Genomic DNA, 16,513 nt, shown 5'->3' with positions numbered 1-16,513 from the left:
TTGGAACCGAACATCTGCTCAGCAGCTGCTGGAGGTGATAAGCTGATCACTAGTTTTGCATCATTTTAAGGGCTCATGCAGATGTCCGACCAAGGGCTGCAATGCACAGACTGGTTATGGGACAACCTGACCTGAGCGTGACAGCTTCATATAATTCTACGAGACGGTCACGCTTAGGGCATGCTCGGACCATGTTACACGGACGTCTGCACGAGCATCTAGTCAAAGTGAAAACAATTCTCCATAAACACAGTAAACTTAATGCAAATATTAGACAAAAATCAATTGCATGAAGTATGGATCCATAATTTGGGATCCTCGGGGTGTTTTTTTCCCCCTATACTGTAATTATGTGCCGATTTTGCTTTATGGAAGTATTTGTTCAAAGAAACTTTGCTTCTAGGAGAGAACATAACTTTTGGAGGGACCATGTGAACCCATTATGTACCTGTCAAATTCAGAAATCAATGCAGTGAATTGTTATGTAGTAGATAATTGTAACCATTAATAATATATTTAGATGAGTCGTTAGTACAAGCAAACATACTTAACTTCGAAATATATCTTTGTAAGACGAAGTATTTTTGCTTTGGGGCCACTGAGTCGGGGGTCCAGTTCCTGCGGCGGCCCCCTCCCCACTTGGCATAATAACACTTTCAACTGTATCTACAGACTGGGGCATGGGGACAGGTGAGTGTTTTGTTTGTTTTTCTAATCCCTGAGTAATTTTGGTGGCCTCCATCATGCAATTTGGAGGGCTATGTGAGTGATATTATTCTGTTTGGAGGGCTATGTGGGAGCCACCATACTGTGTTGGGGTCACTGTTGGTGTATAATACTTTGAGGGAGGGGGGGTTACTGTAGGGTCGTCATAATGTACATATGGAGGATATTATGGAGGAACTCGCTGGGGGTTATTGCACTGTGTTTGAGGGGCACATTTGTTGGCATCATACTTTATGGAGACCATGAAAGGGGTATCTTAGTGCATGGGAACATGGATGGCCAAACTTAGTAAAGGTCAGATAGCTCCAGAAAATGAAATATTTGTCCCCAAAAAAAATAATTCCACGTGTTTTGTTATGCACATGTTTATTTTTTTTTTGTATGTATTGGAACAACACACAAAAAACAGAAAAAATGCAAATTGGACATAATTTCACACAAAAAACCCAAAGTTGGCACCGTTCCAAAATTGTCGATAAGCAACTTTGTTTCAAGCACGTGAAGCTCATTCAAACTCACCTGTTGTGGCCAATATGAAAATCACACCTGAAGCCAGATAAAAAAGGAGGAGTTGACTCAATCTTTGCATTGTGTATCTGTGTGTGCCACACTAAGCATGGAGAACACAAAGAGGAGACGAGAACTGTCTGAGGACTTGAGAACCAAAATTATTGAACAATATCAACAATCCCAAGGTTATAAGTCCATCTCCAGAGATCTTGATGTTCCTTTGTCCACAGTGCGCAATATAATCAAGAAGTTTACAACCCATGGTACTGTAGCTAATCTCCCTGGATGTGGATGGCAAAGAAAAATTTAAAGGGTGAAACGCAGGATAGTCCAGATGGTGGATAAGCAGCCCCAATCAAGTTCAAATGAAATTTAAGCTGTCCTCCAGACTCAGGGTGCATTAGTTTCAGCGCAAACTATCCACTGATATTTGAATGAAATGAAATGCTATGGCAGGAGACCCAGGAGGACCCCACTGCTGATACAGAGACATAAAAAGCTAGACTGCAGTTTGCCAAAATGTACGTGAGTAAGACAAAATCCTTCTGGGAAAGTGTCTTGTGGACAGATGAGAACAAGATAGAGCTTTTTTGTAAGGCTGGGGTCACACTTGCGAGTGTGATGAGAAAAACTCGCGCATCAATATCCGGTACTGCCACCGACACTTGGGACCAGAGTATGCGGCTGCATAAAAATACATGCAGCTGCACGCTTCGGTCCCGAGTGCCAGTGGCAGTGCCGGGTATTGATGCGAGAGACTCGCAAGTGTGACCCCGGCCTAAAGCATATTATTTTACTGGTTACTGAAAATGGATTGAGACCTACAAAGAAAGGAACGCTGTACCTACTCTCTAATAATATGGTGCAGATTCAAAGATGTTTTGGGGTTGGTTTGCTGTCTTTGGCATAGGGTGCCTTGACTGTGTGTAAGGCGTCATGAAATCTGAAGATTACCAAAGGATTTGGGATCAGAATGTAGTTTGCAGTGTCAGAAAGCTGGGTTTGCATCCTAAGTCATGGGTCTTCCAGCAGGACTATGAGCCCAAACAGACTTCAAGAAGCACCAATAAATGGATGGAAAAAAGCCCTGGAGAGTTCTGAAGTGGCAGCAATGAGTCCGGATGTAAATCCCATTGATCACCTGTGGAGAGATATTAAAATTGCTGTTGGGAGAAGGTGCCTTCAAATATGAGAGACTTGGAGCAGTTTGCAAAAGAAGAGTGCTCCAAAATTCCAGCTGAGAGGTGTAAGAAGCTTGTTGATGGTTATAGGAAGCGATTGATTCCATTTAGTTATTCCAAAGGGTGTGCAACCAAATATTAAGTCAAGGGTGCCAAAAATTTTGTCCTGCCAGTATTGGGGATTTTGTGTGAAATTATGACCAATTAGAATTTTTTTCCTCTGTTTTTTTTTATTGTGTTGCTCCAATACACACAAAGGAAATAAACATACTGTATGTATAACAACACGTCTATAATTGCAATAATTTTCTGGGAGAAATATTTCACTTTCTGGAACAATTTCAAGGGCGCCAACACTTTCAACCATGACCGCATATGTGTGTATATAGATAGCAAAGGGGGACTGGTGGGGCAAGTAGATCCTACAACGAGTATTTGGTGACTTTTTAGAACTGCATATTTGCGAAAAACTGCCAGTAACCTACCGTAATTTTCATAATAGGTGCAGAAAATCTGAAACCTCAAAAAACTCACCAAAAGCTCAATGTGGGAACATAGCCTTAGGGTCTAGATGCCAACAAGATGCTCTGTCTCGGTCTGAGAATATAGCTACATAGCTGAGGCAAAGAACTGAAACGTTGCCCTCAATAGAGGGCTATACTATGAGACGTATATGTCTAGATACATCCCAATTTATTTTATACCATTTGATTATAAAAGGACAGGTAATAGATTTCGGCCAGGAAATATATTCATATTATCTGATGTGTCTATCCTTATCTCTCATGTACGTTTCAGAAAGACAGACAAGGTTAGGTTCACTAAATCGCCATATACTGACTGACACTGACCTAATCTTGCGATTTAAAATCTCAAGGACTTGGCGTAATTCCATGTCCTGGGATTACTTTGCTGGGGATTGTAGATTCATACTATTTACATTTTGTTAATTGATTGCTAACTGAGGTCCATACAACAATTCGTCCTATGTGTCCGTCCTCGGAGATTAAATATCAACTGGAATACAGATAATTATACCTTGGATTATATTTCGCACTAATGCATCGTAAAGGAAAATGACAAATGCCAGTAGTATCATAAGAAAAGGCAATATACATAATCCAGTGGAAAGGCAATACAAAAACATCATGAAAAATTGGTAACAGTTCCTATAAAATGCTTTGCTAAATAGTGACATGCCCCTAGCCCCTATAATGTCTGTTATTAAATGAGCTGTAAAGTGTAACCTCATAATTTATCTAATTAAGGGTTAATGCATTTGCTCAACTGTAATAGGGCCACAATTCACACCTCGGTTGTGGGTCTCAAGACCCCAGCATGGTTCGGATCACAAGACTACGGTCAGACTGGGAATTACAGGCATAACACCGATGAGTATATGTTGAACTCCAAACTCTCAAAAATACAACACTTTCCCAAAAGTAGAAAACCCCTTAAAGGAAACCTGTCACCAAGTTTTCTCATTATAAAGTACAGCCACCATCTTTAAGACCTCTTTTAGAGCATTCTAGTAAGCTGTATGTATGCCCCTAATCCCCTCTGCATAGCACCAAAAATGCCTTTTATTATACCTCCATAGGGCGCGGTCCGATGGGTGTCTCTGTTCTTGATCTGGTGCCTCCTTTCTTCTTATGATCACCATCCTCCTTCCCTGCATCATGTGGATGACGTGTCCTACATCATCCACACAATGTCCCTCAATCTCGCTTCTGCACAGGCGTACTTCTTTGTCTTTCTGAAGGCAGAGCAAAGCTCTGTAGTGTGAATGCCCCGGCTTCACTTCCGGGTCACCAGTGCTCTTTGGCCTTTCCTGGCACATGCACATTATAACACTTTGCTCTGCCATTGGAAGGGCAGAGAGAAGTGCGCCTGCACAGGAGCGTGATGGAGGGAAAATGTATGGATGAAGTAGGATGCGTCATCCACACGAAGCGAGAAAGGAGGATGGCGATTGTTGGAAGAGGGGAGGCACGAATCAAGACTAGTGACCGGACCACCCTGTATATGGGTATAATGAGTCTTTTTTGTGCTATGCAGAGGGGATTAGGGGCTAAGATACACCTTACTAAAATACTGTAGAAGCGGCCTTAAAGGTGTTTGCCCTACTTTATATTGGGAAAACCTGGTGACAGGTTCTCTTTAAGGAAATAAGGAGTTTTCCTTTCAAAATATTTTAAGCTGTCTAACAAATATTGTCTATTCTACTGGCTTGGTGAAGGTCACTCCGGTAATCCTCTTTTCCATTCTACAATTTCCCCAATAGTCTATTCTCCACTACAAATTGGACGTAAGGGACAGGTCTGATTAATCCTCTTTTCTAATTTCTCCACACCTTCCCCCCCAAAAAAAGCCCAAACCCCTTCCATTATCCAATCCAGACAAGCCAGAAGGGGGATGTATTTTGGTTACATAACCAAGCTGCCAACCATTGGATCTGTATTCAGTATCACAATCAATTGGGGAAACAGTGATACGGAGGTTTATAGGTTTGACTAGTTACAAGCCTGTAGACCGGACAGATGAGACATTGGTTGTGCGGTCAAAGATCACTCTGTGCTGATGCTACATTGCACCATAATGCAGGTGAATGGGATCGAGGATGCCACAATAAAGTCATCAAAAAATTCGACTTGTTTCTGACATTTTGCAATATTCTTGTTATAGTTGCGTTACCCTAAGGGTTATAATGCAACCCCATTCTCTTGCATTTATCATCTGCACAGAGCGATTTTTGGTCATGCGATCTGTGTCATGGCCAATCTCGCCGTCTAGCCCCAGCCTTAATCAGCACAGAATTCTGCACCCAAAATGAAAAGCTCAAAGTTCATCTTTAGTATAAAGGCTTATAAAAATATAATTACAAAAAATAATGTTTTGCCTATATCTTCAGCTGCAAATCAACTGATTAAATTTCTTTTTGTGGACATATCCCTTTATTCTCAAAACCAGTAAGGTTTATAATGCTTTTTCAACGACAATCCAAACCAATATTGGAGCAATGACAATTGGTAACAGGCTATGTTGTATCATGCACGCTACACCTCGAAGGGTTTCTTTATTTGTTTCTCCAGTATCCATGCTGTTTGCTTGCTGATTTCTGGAATTGCACAGGTCATGCAAATTGCCCTGGTACTGAATCTTCCTTGACTCCTTTCTTAGAGATTCCCAAATAGCAGCTGTATCCTCAGGACAGTTGATCAGGACGCTGCTTGCACACTTGTGAAAATCATCCCAGGATCTACATGAAAAAAAGAAAATATTAATGATATATTGTAAGCTGAACTTACAGTACATGGTTTTATCATTTACAATATTCAAAAATAATAAGCTTTACTTCTTAAAGACGAGACTCACAGCCGTTTTCTGTGCTAATACGTCTCAGTGTATATGCAAACGTTTTTGTTGCATTTTTTCAAAGCAATTTTGTCATAAAACATGAAGTATTTTCTAGTGTCAGAAAAGTGAATGAGATTGCTGAAGTCTCATGCACACACTGCTTATTTTTTACTTGCACATTTAAATCTGCAGCATGTCAATTCTTTTAGCATTTTTGCTGCAGATTTCACCCATACTAATAGTTGCCCATAGTATAGTAGTAGGTTGACTATAATGGTACCAATAGAGTCAATGTGTGCTCTGTCGTGCATAATTTTTGGGCGTATGCGCTTATTGGACAGACAGACAACCAAACACAGTTTACTACTCCAGTAGACCTATACATCTGAAAATGATGCACGCCATTGACAGAGCAGATGTTGACTCTGTCAATGCCATTATAGTCCAAGACCCCATCAGCACATAAGTCCGAATCCTGTTTTGCGAGGGGGGGTTCAGAAGCAAGTCCCGACAGACAAATAAACATGGACAAAAAACATATGAAAAGGACTTAGTAAGCATATTCCATCTCTTTTTTTTAGTACAAAAAAAGATGACATATGGAGTAAGGAAAAAAGGACCAAAACTGGGTAAAAAAACAGACCATAATTAATTTTAATTAATTCTGTCCGTGCTCACCTACAGTACTACTGATTTAAGGTACCTTCACACGAAACGACTTTGTAACGATATCGCTAGCGATCCGTGACGTTGCAGCGTCCTCGCTAGCGATATCGTTTAGTTTGACACGCAGCAGCGATCAGGATCCTGCTGTGATGTCGCTGGTCACTGAATAAAGTCCAGAACTTTATTTGGTCGTCTGATCGCCGTGTATCGTTGTGTTTGAAAGCAAAAGCAACGATACCAGCGATGTTTTACACTGGTAACCAGGGTAAACATCGGGTTGCTAAGCGCAGGGCCGCGCTTAGTAACCCGATGTTTACCCTGGTTACCAGCGTAAAAGTAAAAAAAACAAACAGTACATACTCACCTGCGCGTCCCCCAGCGTCTGCTTCCTGACACTTACTGAGCGCCGGCCCTAAAGTGAAAGTGAAAGCACAGCGGTGACGTCACCGCTCTGCTGTTAGGGCCGGAGCTCAGTCAGTGTCAGGAAGCAGACGCTGGGGGACGCGCAGGTGAGCATGTACTGTTTGTTTTTTTTACTTTTACGCTGGTAACCAGAGTAAACATCGGGTTACTAAGCGCGGCCCTGCGCTTAGCAACCCGATGTTTACCCTGGTTACCCGGGGACCTCGGCATCGTTGGTCGCTGGAGAGCGGTCTGTGTGACAGCTCCCCAGCGATCAAACAGCGACGCTGCAGCGATCGGCATCGTTGTCGCTATCTCTGTAGCGTCGCTTCGTGTGAAGGTACCTTTACATGTTCTTGTTTTCCATTGTACTTTTTGTTATATTGTCTGTGCTATGTGGCTACCCTTGTTACACAATTGTCTTTCAGTAATATTAAAGACAACATTTTTATGTTTTGGTTCTCTGGAACGTTTCTCATAATGTATGTCATGAATTGCATAAAAAGAATAAACAAAATATTACAAAAAATAATAGAAATGAAAAAATAATAGAAATAATGTGTCAAAATAATGAAAATGTGTTTAATTATAAGATTCAAGTATAGTTGTGCAATATATATTTTTTTTAAATTCTATTTCATTTCTTTATTAAACCTTTACCTGAAGCATTGTCTTTACATTTGCTTTCCATGCATGTGTTCTTCGCTAATTAGTTCGAGTCAATTTATAGTGAACTTGAACAGACACAGGAGAAAATTAATTTACAGTGCAAATGTCTGGCCAGATGGGATAGTCAGATGGAGCCTGATTTAGCTGGATATAGTTTGTTTCTGATTATATTAATTTAATCTGTGAATAAGGGGGCCGGCTCATTATTTGTTAGCTTAATGCATGGAGAAATCAATGGGAAATCATATAAGTGGCTTGTCTCGTTAAAAATGGGAGAAATGGTGTGTAAGGACAGTTTCCTAGGGATTTCTTCCTACAGAGTTTGATTAGCTTAGGAGTGTGGATTACTTGTGTGGGTTGGTCCACACTGGTGCTATGGATTCCATTTATAAAGGAACCATGACCACTGTATTAGATTCATTTTCCGATGGATATTTAGGGGTCATTCACAAGTCCAATTATTCTGATCTGAGTTGGATCAGAGTTTGATCAAAGTGTGTGCCATGAGCGTCACCCAATATTCACGTAAGTGGAGAATCCGCACTCGGATTATATCCTGATTTTATCACGGACCCATTGACTTGCATTGCTGGTTTTGATCCAACCTTCAAATCAAAATTGGAGATGCCTCTGATATTTTCCTCAATCAGAGGAAGAAATCGGACATGTGAATGACCCCATAGACTATCACAGGCACTAGGGCTACCCATGAAACACAAGGCAGGAGAGTGTAAGGAGATGGACATACTGCCCATGTTCCCCCTTGAAGAAACAAGTTTAATTTTATGTGGTGTAATGTGATATATAATGTGAATTGTGATTTGCATTAAAGATGTTAGTAATGTTCATAGTGAGCAGTTTTCCGATAGGGACATAAGAGTTAACGGTTGGGACTAGCCCAGAGTGGGATAGGCTAGGTTGAAGGGAAAGTGACAATTTACTCGGACTCCCATGACAGCACGACGAGAGAGGGGATCCGCCCATTAGGAACAGGAAACCTACAGATACAAAAGGGCGGCACCTCTCCCCTGCATCAGTTGGTTTCCTGTTCCTAAAGGGACGGGTGCCTACAGATTGATCTAAAGGAGCCCAGGCCGGCCGGACCGAATCTGGTAGCGGGGGGGTCTCCTACCTCGGCCGGTGCGGAGAATCCTGGAGACGCCACGGTGGTCCTGGTTGGACTGCACGCGGTGGCGTTCGCAGCAGGGAGCGGAGTCCGGAGGATTTTCCTGCCTCCATCAGCGTCAGCGCCGGTGAGTATTTCCCATTGGTGGTGCAGCGGTGCGGCGAATATGGGGTGCCGGCGCCAGGACTGCGTGGGTGAACACCCGGAGCGCTGCGGTCCATCCCCGGCATCCTGCACTGCTCTCAGCGTGTGCTGGAGCATTTCCAGGTGCGGTGATGTGAGGGGGCGGAGTTAGTAGCCGCTTCCGGGTCGCCGGGTGTCTGCGCATGTGCAGTCGATCCAAGATGGCAGCGCCCATCGCATCCTGAATGCCGGTTTTTCCCACATGGTTTCCTGCCCTCCCTGCTGTATCCTGAGCCAATAGGGTGGCGCTGGCCTATCTGCTGACCGGATCCAAGGGGGATTTAAGTAGGTGACGACTACAGAGCCCTGCTTTTGGTCGCAAGTCATCATGGAGAGTGGTGGTGAGCAGCAGCAGCAGCAGCTGCTGGATGAGGTGCGTCAGAAGCCCCAGGACAAAAACAGGAGCGACCAGTCTAGTCGAAGAAGCTCATCCGCAAAAGGATCCAGAGCTTCGGCTAGGAAAGAACCCCCTCGTATTCCGGTATTTACTTTGGCGCACGGGTAAGTGATCTACGTGAAAGTTCACTCTGTGACGCAGGCCCCCTATACTTTATCATTCTAGGGGAAGAAAAACACGGACAAGTCAAAGCATAAGGAATGTGCCCTCTGTGGGGTCCCCTTACCTGATTCTTGTCCCAAAAAATTATGTGCCCCCTGTATACAACAGACGGTGAGGTCTACAGGTGTGGTTGGGTGGAAGTGACATTAGGTCAGATAGTAGTTATCACCTATATTGTCCTCCCCTAGGTAGCGGAAGAATCTGTGAGTGCGGCTAACCTGAAGGAAATGATCCGTTTGGAAGTAAGGGAATCCCTACGGTCCCTATCCCAAGCGGGAGGTTCAAAACATAGGACCCCCCTGGACTCTAATTCTTCGGAGGAAGAAAGAGAAGAGGGTGCCTATCACTCAAGTCCTTCCTCCTCTTCTTCAGATGAGGAGTCTGGACGATTCTGTCTACCCCTGGATAGAATTGACAAAGTCGTCAAGTCCGTTAGAGGCACAATGGGTATAGAAGAGCCCAAGCCGCAGCCCTCAAAACAGGATCTGATGTTCAGCGGACTGGATCGTAAAAAACATAGATCTTTTCCGGTGAACGAAAAGATCCAAGACTTGATTCTCCGAGAATGGAAGAAACCCGAGAAAAAGGGTTCCTTGCCGCCAGCATTGAAACGCAGGTACCCTTTTAATGATCCGGTTGTGGAAACATGGGATAAAGCCCCTAAGCTGGATGCGGCGGTGGCCAAAGCGTCAAAGAAAGCCTCATTGCCATTTGAGGATATGGGGACCCTCAAGGACACCCTTGACAGAAACGCAGATACTTTCCTTAAAGGAACCTGGGATCTCTAAGACCAGCAGTGGCCGCGACGTGTACAGCCAGGTCTTTAATGGTCTGGCTGGATCAGTTAGAGTCCCAGCTCAAGGACGGCGCTTCCAGAGATTCCATTCTGAAGGCCTTACCAACAATGCAGAATGCTGCTGCCTTTCTGTCAGACGCATCTGTGGACTCTGTCAGGATGGCGGCTAGAGCGGCAGGACTCTCCAACGCGGCTCGTAGGGCTTTATGGTTGAAGTGCTGGTCAGGCGACATTCAATCCAGAACTAAGCTCTGCTCCATCCTGTGTAAAGGAGAATTTCTCTTTGGACCAACTCTGGATGAGTTGCTGGAAAAGGCGGGGGATGATAAGAAGAAATTTCCTAATCCGTCTTCAGCATCCTACCACCGGCCCTTCAATAAGAGGAGATTTGGTCGCGGGAAAAAACGCGGATCCTCACCCTCTAGAGAGAGTTTTAGATGGGAGGATAGACGCGGAAGAGGTACGGGCTATATGTTTCACCGTTCCTCGAAAGAACAGAAAAAACGGACCAATGACTAGCAATCCCTGTGGGGGGTAGACTGTCAGCATTCTCCTCAGCTTGGTTTGACATTACGAACAGTAAATGGGTCCGAGGCATTATAGCAAAAGGTCTAAGACTTGACTTCGATCACTGGCCTCGAGATAAATTTAAATTAACCCCTTTACGTTCCTCCCCCCTTGAGCAAGCAGCCTTGGAAGCAGAAGTCATGAACCTATGCTCCAAGAATGTTTTGGTTGAAATCCCAGTATCAGAAAGAGGGAGGGGATTTTACTCTCCTCTTTTTCTGATCAAGAAGCCAGACGGATCGTTTAGAACGATCATAAATCTCAAAGGCCTTAATAAATTTCTGACCAATGAATCGTTCAAAATGGAATCAATTGGTTCAGCAATAAAAATGTTGTTTAAAAACTGCTTCATGGTAGTTGTGGATTTAAAGGACGCATGCTATCATGTCCCAATACATGAAGACTTCCAGAGATTCCTGAGGGTAGCTGTGTCAATGGGGGGACAAATTCGTCATTTCCAGTTTAGAGCTCTTCCCTTTGGCTTATCAGCGGCTCCTAGGGTGTTTACCAAGTTAGTGGCCGAAGTCATGGCGCACTTACGAGAGTCTGACATCTTGATTGTCCCCTATTTGGATGATTTCCTTATAGTTGGGAGTTCGGCAGACCATTGCCTCTCTCAGCTAAAGGTAACCACAACCAAACTGGAGCATCTGGGGTGGATTGTGAATTATGAAAAATCCCGATTACAGCCCCAGAAAATACAGAGATTCTTAGGGCTGTTGTTAAATTCAGAAACCCAACAGTGTTGTCTTCCGCCTGACAAGTTGTTACACATCCAACAACAGGTGTCTAGAGCAACTGATAATCCATCCATGACACTTAGACAGGCTATGTCACTGTTAGGATCTCTAACCTCGTGCATTCCCGCTGTCCGTTGGGCCCAATTTCACACCAGACCTTTACAGTCCGAGGTACTGGATAATGATAGAATCTTACAAGGGTCCTTGCAAAGTCAGATTACTTTGGGTCCAGAAGCACTAACATCTCTTAGATGGTGGCTAATCAATGACAATTTATCGGCAGGAGTTCCCTGGGTGACACAGGCGACACGTATTGTAACGACAGACGCTAGCCCTTCAGGTTGGGGAGCACACATGGATGACAGGATAGTTCAGGGTCTATGGAACCCCCTAACATCAGCCTCCTCCAACCAAAAAGAGTTAATGGCAGTTGAACTTTCAGTTAAAACATTACTCATATATCTGCAGGGTCACCACGTCAAGATCCTCTCGGACAACCAGGTGGAGGTCGCGTACATAAATCACCAGGGTGGAACTCATTCCGAATCACTGATGAGAGTGACAGATCGTCTATTCCAGACTGCGGAAAACCATTTTCTGTCTTTAACCGCACTGCACATAAGAGGAAAAGAAAATGTGAAAGCGGACTTTCTAAGCCGCAACACCCTGAGACAAGGGGAGTGGTCTCTAAACGGTCTCGTATTCAACCAGATTGTCCACAAATGGGGACATCCAGAGGTGGATTTATTTGCCACCAGGGACAATCGAAAGACAATAAAATTCTGTTCCCTAAATCCCAGGGAGAATCCTCTGGCGGTAGACGCCTTTCTGATCAGTTGGGACTTTCGGCTGGCTTATGCGTTCCCCCCGCTAGCCCTGATACCTCTGGTAATCAGGAAGATAAGAGAGGATCGGGCAAGAGTTATTTTGATTGCCCCATTCTGGCCCAGAAGGGCCTGGTTCACCTGGCTCAGGATCATGTCAGTGGAGGACCCTTGGGTGCTTCCGGACATTCCAGATTTACTCTACCAGGGTCCGATCAGCCATCCTCAAGTAAAGAATCTCCATTTAATGGCATGGAGTTTGAGAGGGCGTTACTGAAGGACAAAGGGTTCTCCCCAAGATTGATTGAAACCCTTATGAAGAGTAGAAAACAGATTACGACAACAATCTACGCTAGAACTTGGCGGAAATTCCTGGCCTCTTCTGACTTTAATTTAGAAGAGGGAATACCTATAAAACAGATCTTAGAATTCCTGCAAAGGGGCTTAGAGCTAGATCTATCCACTAGTACCCTAAAGGTACAAGTCTCGGCCCTAGGGGCCTTGTTTTCCTGTAACATCGCCAATAATTATTGGATCTCAAGGTTCATTAAAGCTTCTAGTAGGGCTAGACCCATACATAAGGATAGATCTATGCCTTGGGATCTTAATCTAGTCCTGTCAGCATTGACTAGAGAGCCGTTTGAACCATTACAATCAGCTTCAATTAAGGCCTTATCCCTTAAAACAGCTTTTCTGGTAGCGATAACATCTGCCCGTAGGGTAGGAGACATACAAGCTCTCTCCAGAATTTCCTCTTATACAGAGTTTCTGCCAGATAGGGTAGTCCTCAGACTGGACCCGGCCTATTTACCAAAAGTATCATCTCGGTTTCACAGGTCACAGGAGATAGTGTTACCATCTTTCCTTCCTAACCTCTCCAACCCTAAAGAAGAGCTACTCCATACACTAGACGTTAGGAGATGCCTGTTAGAATACATCTCTGTTACTGATACATGGAAGAAAGATAATGCGTTATTTTTATCTTTCCAAAATCCTAGAAAGGGACTCAGGGTATCAAAGTACACACTAGCGAAGTGGATTAGGGAGGCTATCTCTTCGGCTTATACTGCAGGTGGGGGTCCGACTCCGCAGAATCTGAGGGCGCATTCCACCAGAGCCATGGCTACATCCTGGGCGGAAAAATCTGGAGTATCAATCGACCAGATATGTAAGGCGGCCACATGGTCATCCCCGTCCACCTTCTTTAAACACTATAGGTTGGATTTAGGGGCCTCCTCTGATCTCACCTTCGGGTTAAGGGTGCTGCAAGCTATAGTCCCTCCCTAAGGTAGTGTTACATCTCTGTAAATCTCTCGTCGTGCTGTCATGGGAGTCCGAGTAAAGCATTAAGCTACTTACGGGTAGCGGCATTTCTCGGAGGCCCATGACAGCACCCTTAGTTCCCTCCCTATTTCACGTGGGGGTTGCACCTCCTATAATGTATATATCTCACGTATGATACCCAGTTCCAATAGATTGGCTAAAATTTTTGTATATAAACTGTATATAATGTATATTTTTGTGTGCCACTAACCGCGGTAGTCCTCTCAAGGCTCTGAAATACAACTGATGCAGGGGAGAGGTGCCGCCCTTTTGTATCTGTAGGTTTCCTGTTCCTAATGGGCGGATCCCCTCTCTCGTCGTGCTGTCATGGGCCTCCGAGAAATGCCACTACCCGTAAGTAGCTTAATGCTTTCCTGTCAGAGAGGCAGATAGGGACTGGAGTCCATAGAAAGAGGATCTATGGTCCATTGTGAACAGAGCTGTATTATGAGGTGTGCCTAAAGTGAAAGGAGACTGAAGGAAAGGGATAGCGAGATCTGGAGCAGAAGTGACTCAGAGACAAAGTGATCGATCAGAGATGGATTCTGGTAGAGGACGTCTAGCAGAAAGGTGCGAGTTAATAACTCTAGTGCGTCAGCACTAGAGAAGCTAATCTCTTGTATGTATACCCTCCCAAAATCCAGTTCAGTAAAAAGTTTATTTTTGATTGATAGTCTCCCTCATTGAACTGTCCAACAACTGATCCTGGCAATCCAGCAACATCGGTTACCTGCGGCCTGCATGGGCGTAGCGCCCTCACAAGAACAGGACCATGACTTTCATGTAACGTGCCGAGGCATTGACGATGAGTCCCTTATCAATGGCTTCTACCCCATGCTTCGTTCCAAGAGCCCAAGGGCCCTGAAGGTTGCCGGATCCAGTGATCGAGGCTAGCTTTAGAGCTGTGCTTGCAAGCACACACTCCTTGCCTTGGAGACACATCCTAATAAACTGCAGAGATGGAAGTGGCAATGGCAGATTTTGTCTACAAAATTAAAAATCTCTGTATTATTGGGAATAAAGAGGATTTGTTAATAAATGGTAAATTGCTAGATTTCTTGTTTATCTTGTGGGGTCATGCAAAAAGTGCCCTATTTAACAGCTTACACCACATCTGTAGGCAAAGAATGAAGTTACATCACCTTCTACCAAATCTATGATAACAGTTAATATTCCGTAATACCCATTACCAGGTTATGGAAGCTCTTGTGCCTCTTGCTGATCAGTTGTTATTGATCGTCAGATAGAAAAAATATTTCTACCAATGTATATGGGCCTCAACAAATGATAAAGGGGTCTCCTGGTACACACACTGAACGTGCACATAAAACCCCTATATGACCATGAAAATTTCAGTTTTGTTATTTCTTACCATTCTAGCAATACACTGCACTACTTATGAAGTGCAGTTCATTATTTCAATCTGTCCGTTAGGCCTCACGTACAAGAAAAACAGACAGATTATTTTGATCAGAGTTTGATGACAATGCGGTCCAAGTTTCAACACTTTTTCTCGTAAACGGAGAAATAAAAATAAAGGATCTCCACCCTCTCCTTTCTGACAGTCCGTGAAAATCGTACTGCACACAGATGTCTTTCTAGTGTTATCTGATTTTTTTCTCGGACCCATTGATTTGCATTTCCGATATTGATCTGATCTTCGGGAACAAATTCGAACATATCTCTGCAATTTAAGGTGGACCGCTCGGTCCGCAAAAAATCGGACATGTGAATGGCCTCTGTGAGGCAGCGACTGGTGTCACATGTGAGGGTCGCTGTATGTTTCCCCCAGGATACGCACAGAGGTGTATTGAGGCCATGGGAGTGCATTGCAGTCACAGGCGTAGCTGTGATTGCAATGCAGAATAAAAGTGAGTATTGGTCTTGGATGGGCTACCTGTCCAAGGCAGATTTAAGAAAACCTGCTGGTCTTTTATTTTTGAAACGGACTACAGGATGATAGTGGTGTTGGTCTGTTTCCTCCCCAGGCCGGGTCTTCCATGTGGCCTACGGCCACAGTTTAAGGCCGGGGTCACGCTAGCATATAACACGGACGAGTGCTATGGGAGAAAACATTGCATAGCACTCGGACCAGTGTTAATCTATTGGGCAGATCACATCTGCGATTATTTTCTCATGCCGAATCGGCATGCGAGAACAATCGCAGCATGCTGCGATTGGCACTGAGACTCGTCTGAGTCTCGGCTCACTCGCACCTATATAAGTCGATGGGTGCGAGTGACACAGCGCACATCACTTGGATATCATCTGAGAGCTGTGCGATATACGCCGATGCCGGCAATGGAGGAGATGGAGAAATGAGTGAGCTCGCCTCTGTGTGAGAGGCTCGGAGCACAGTAGCATGACACTCGGCTCCTGCTCGCATCGGATGCAATATGCTAGTATGACCCCAGCCTAAGTGTTAGTCTTGGACAAACTATTTGTCCAAGGAAGATTTAAGAAAACCCGCTGGGCTATTGTGTTTTGAAACAAATACCAGGATGTTAGTCGTGCGGTCCGTTTCATTCCTGACTGGGTTTTCCATGTGGCTGAAGGAAACGGGTTGCTTGCAAAAAGCCCTGTAGTAAAGGGTTGGGTGTGTCAGTATCAGAGTGGAGTTTGCATGGTGTAGAGCATACAGCTCTGCAAAATTACAGCCTGTGTGAGAGTAACACAGAGCCCAGCAGAGCAAACTCCTTGCACCCTGCAGAGTACACACCGGTGCAGTCGCCCACAGCAACTTTTCATAAAGGTGGACTGACATGTTTATCGGCTGCAAATCTGGAGGATATGGTTCCCAGCTGCGATCTGGAGGATATCTTGGACTGTGTAGTGCTGTGAGTTTGATCATTAAAGAGACTTTTGTTTTGGAACTTTGATGGGT

General features: G+C 44.3%; 1 protein-coding gene across 1 annotated transcript in view; it reads right to left on the bottom strand.

Annotated features, from left to right (window-relative positions):
• Window positions 1-4,511: 4,511 nt before the first annotated feature.
• Window positions 4,512-16,513, bottom strand: part of NRN1L (neuritin 1 like) — a 45,505-nt gene continuing 33,503 nt past the window's right edge. Inside the window, exon 3 of the mRNA XM_077292765.1 lies at window positions 4,512-5,676. Within this exon, the coding sequence (XP_077148880.1) occupies window positions 5,394-5,676 (283 nt within the window). The 3' untranslated portion in view covers window positions 4,512-5,393. The remainder of the gene's footprint in view (window positions 5,677-16,513) is intronic.

The sequence above is a fragment of the Ranitomeya variabilis genome, chromosome 2, assembly GCF_051348905.1.
Source record: "Ranitomeya variabilis isolate aRanVar5 chromosome 2, aRanVar5.hap1, whole genome shotgun sequence".
Lineage (NCBI taxonomy): Eukaryota > Metazoa > Chordata > Amphibia > Anura > Dendrobatidae > Ranitomeya > Ranitomeya variabilis.
Note: the sequence above shows the minus strand (reverse complement) of the source record. Positions and strands in the feature narration are given on the sequence as shown.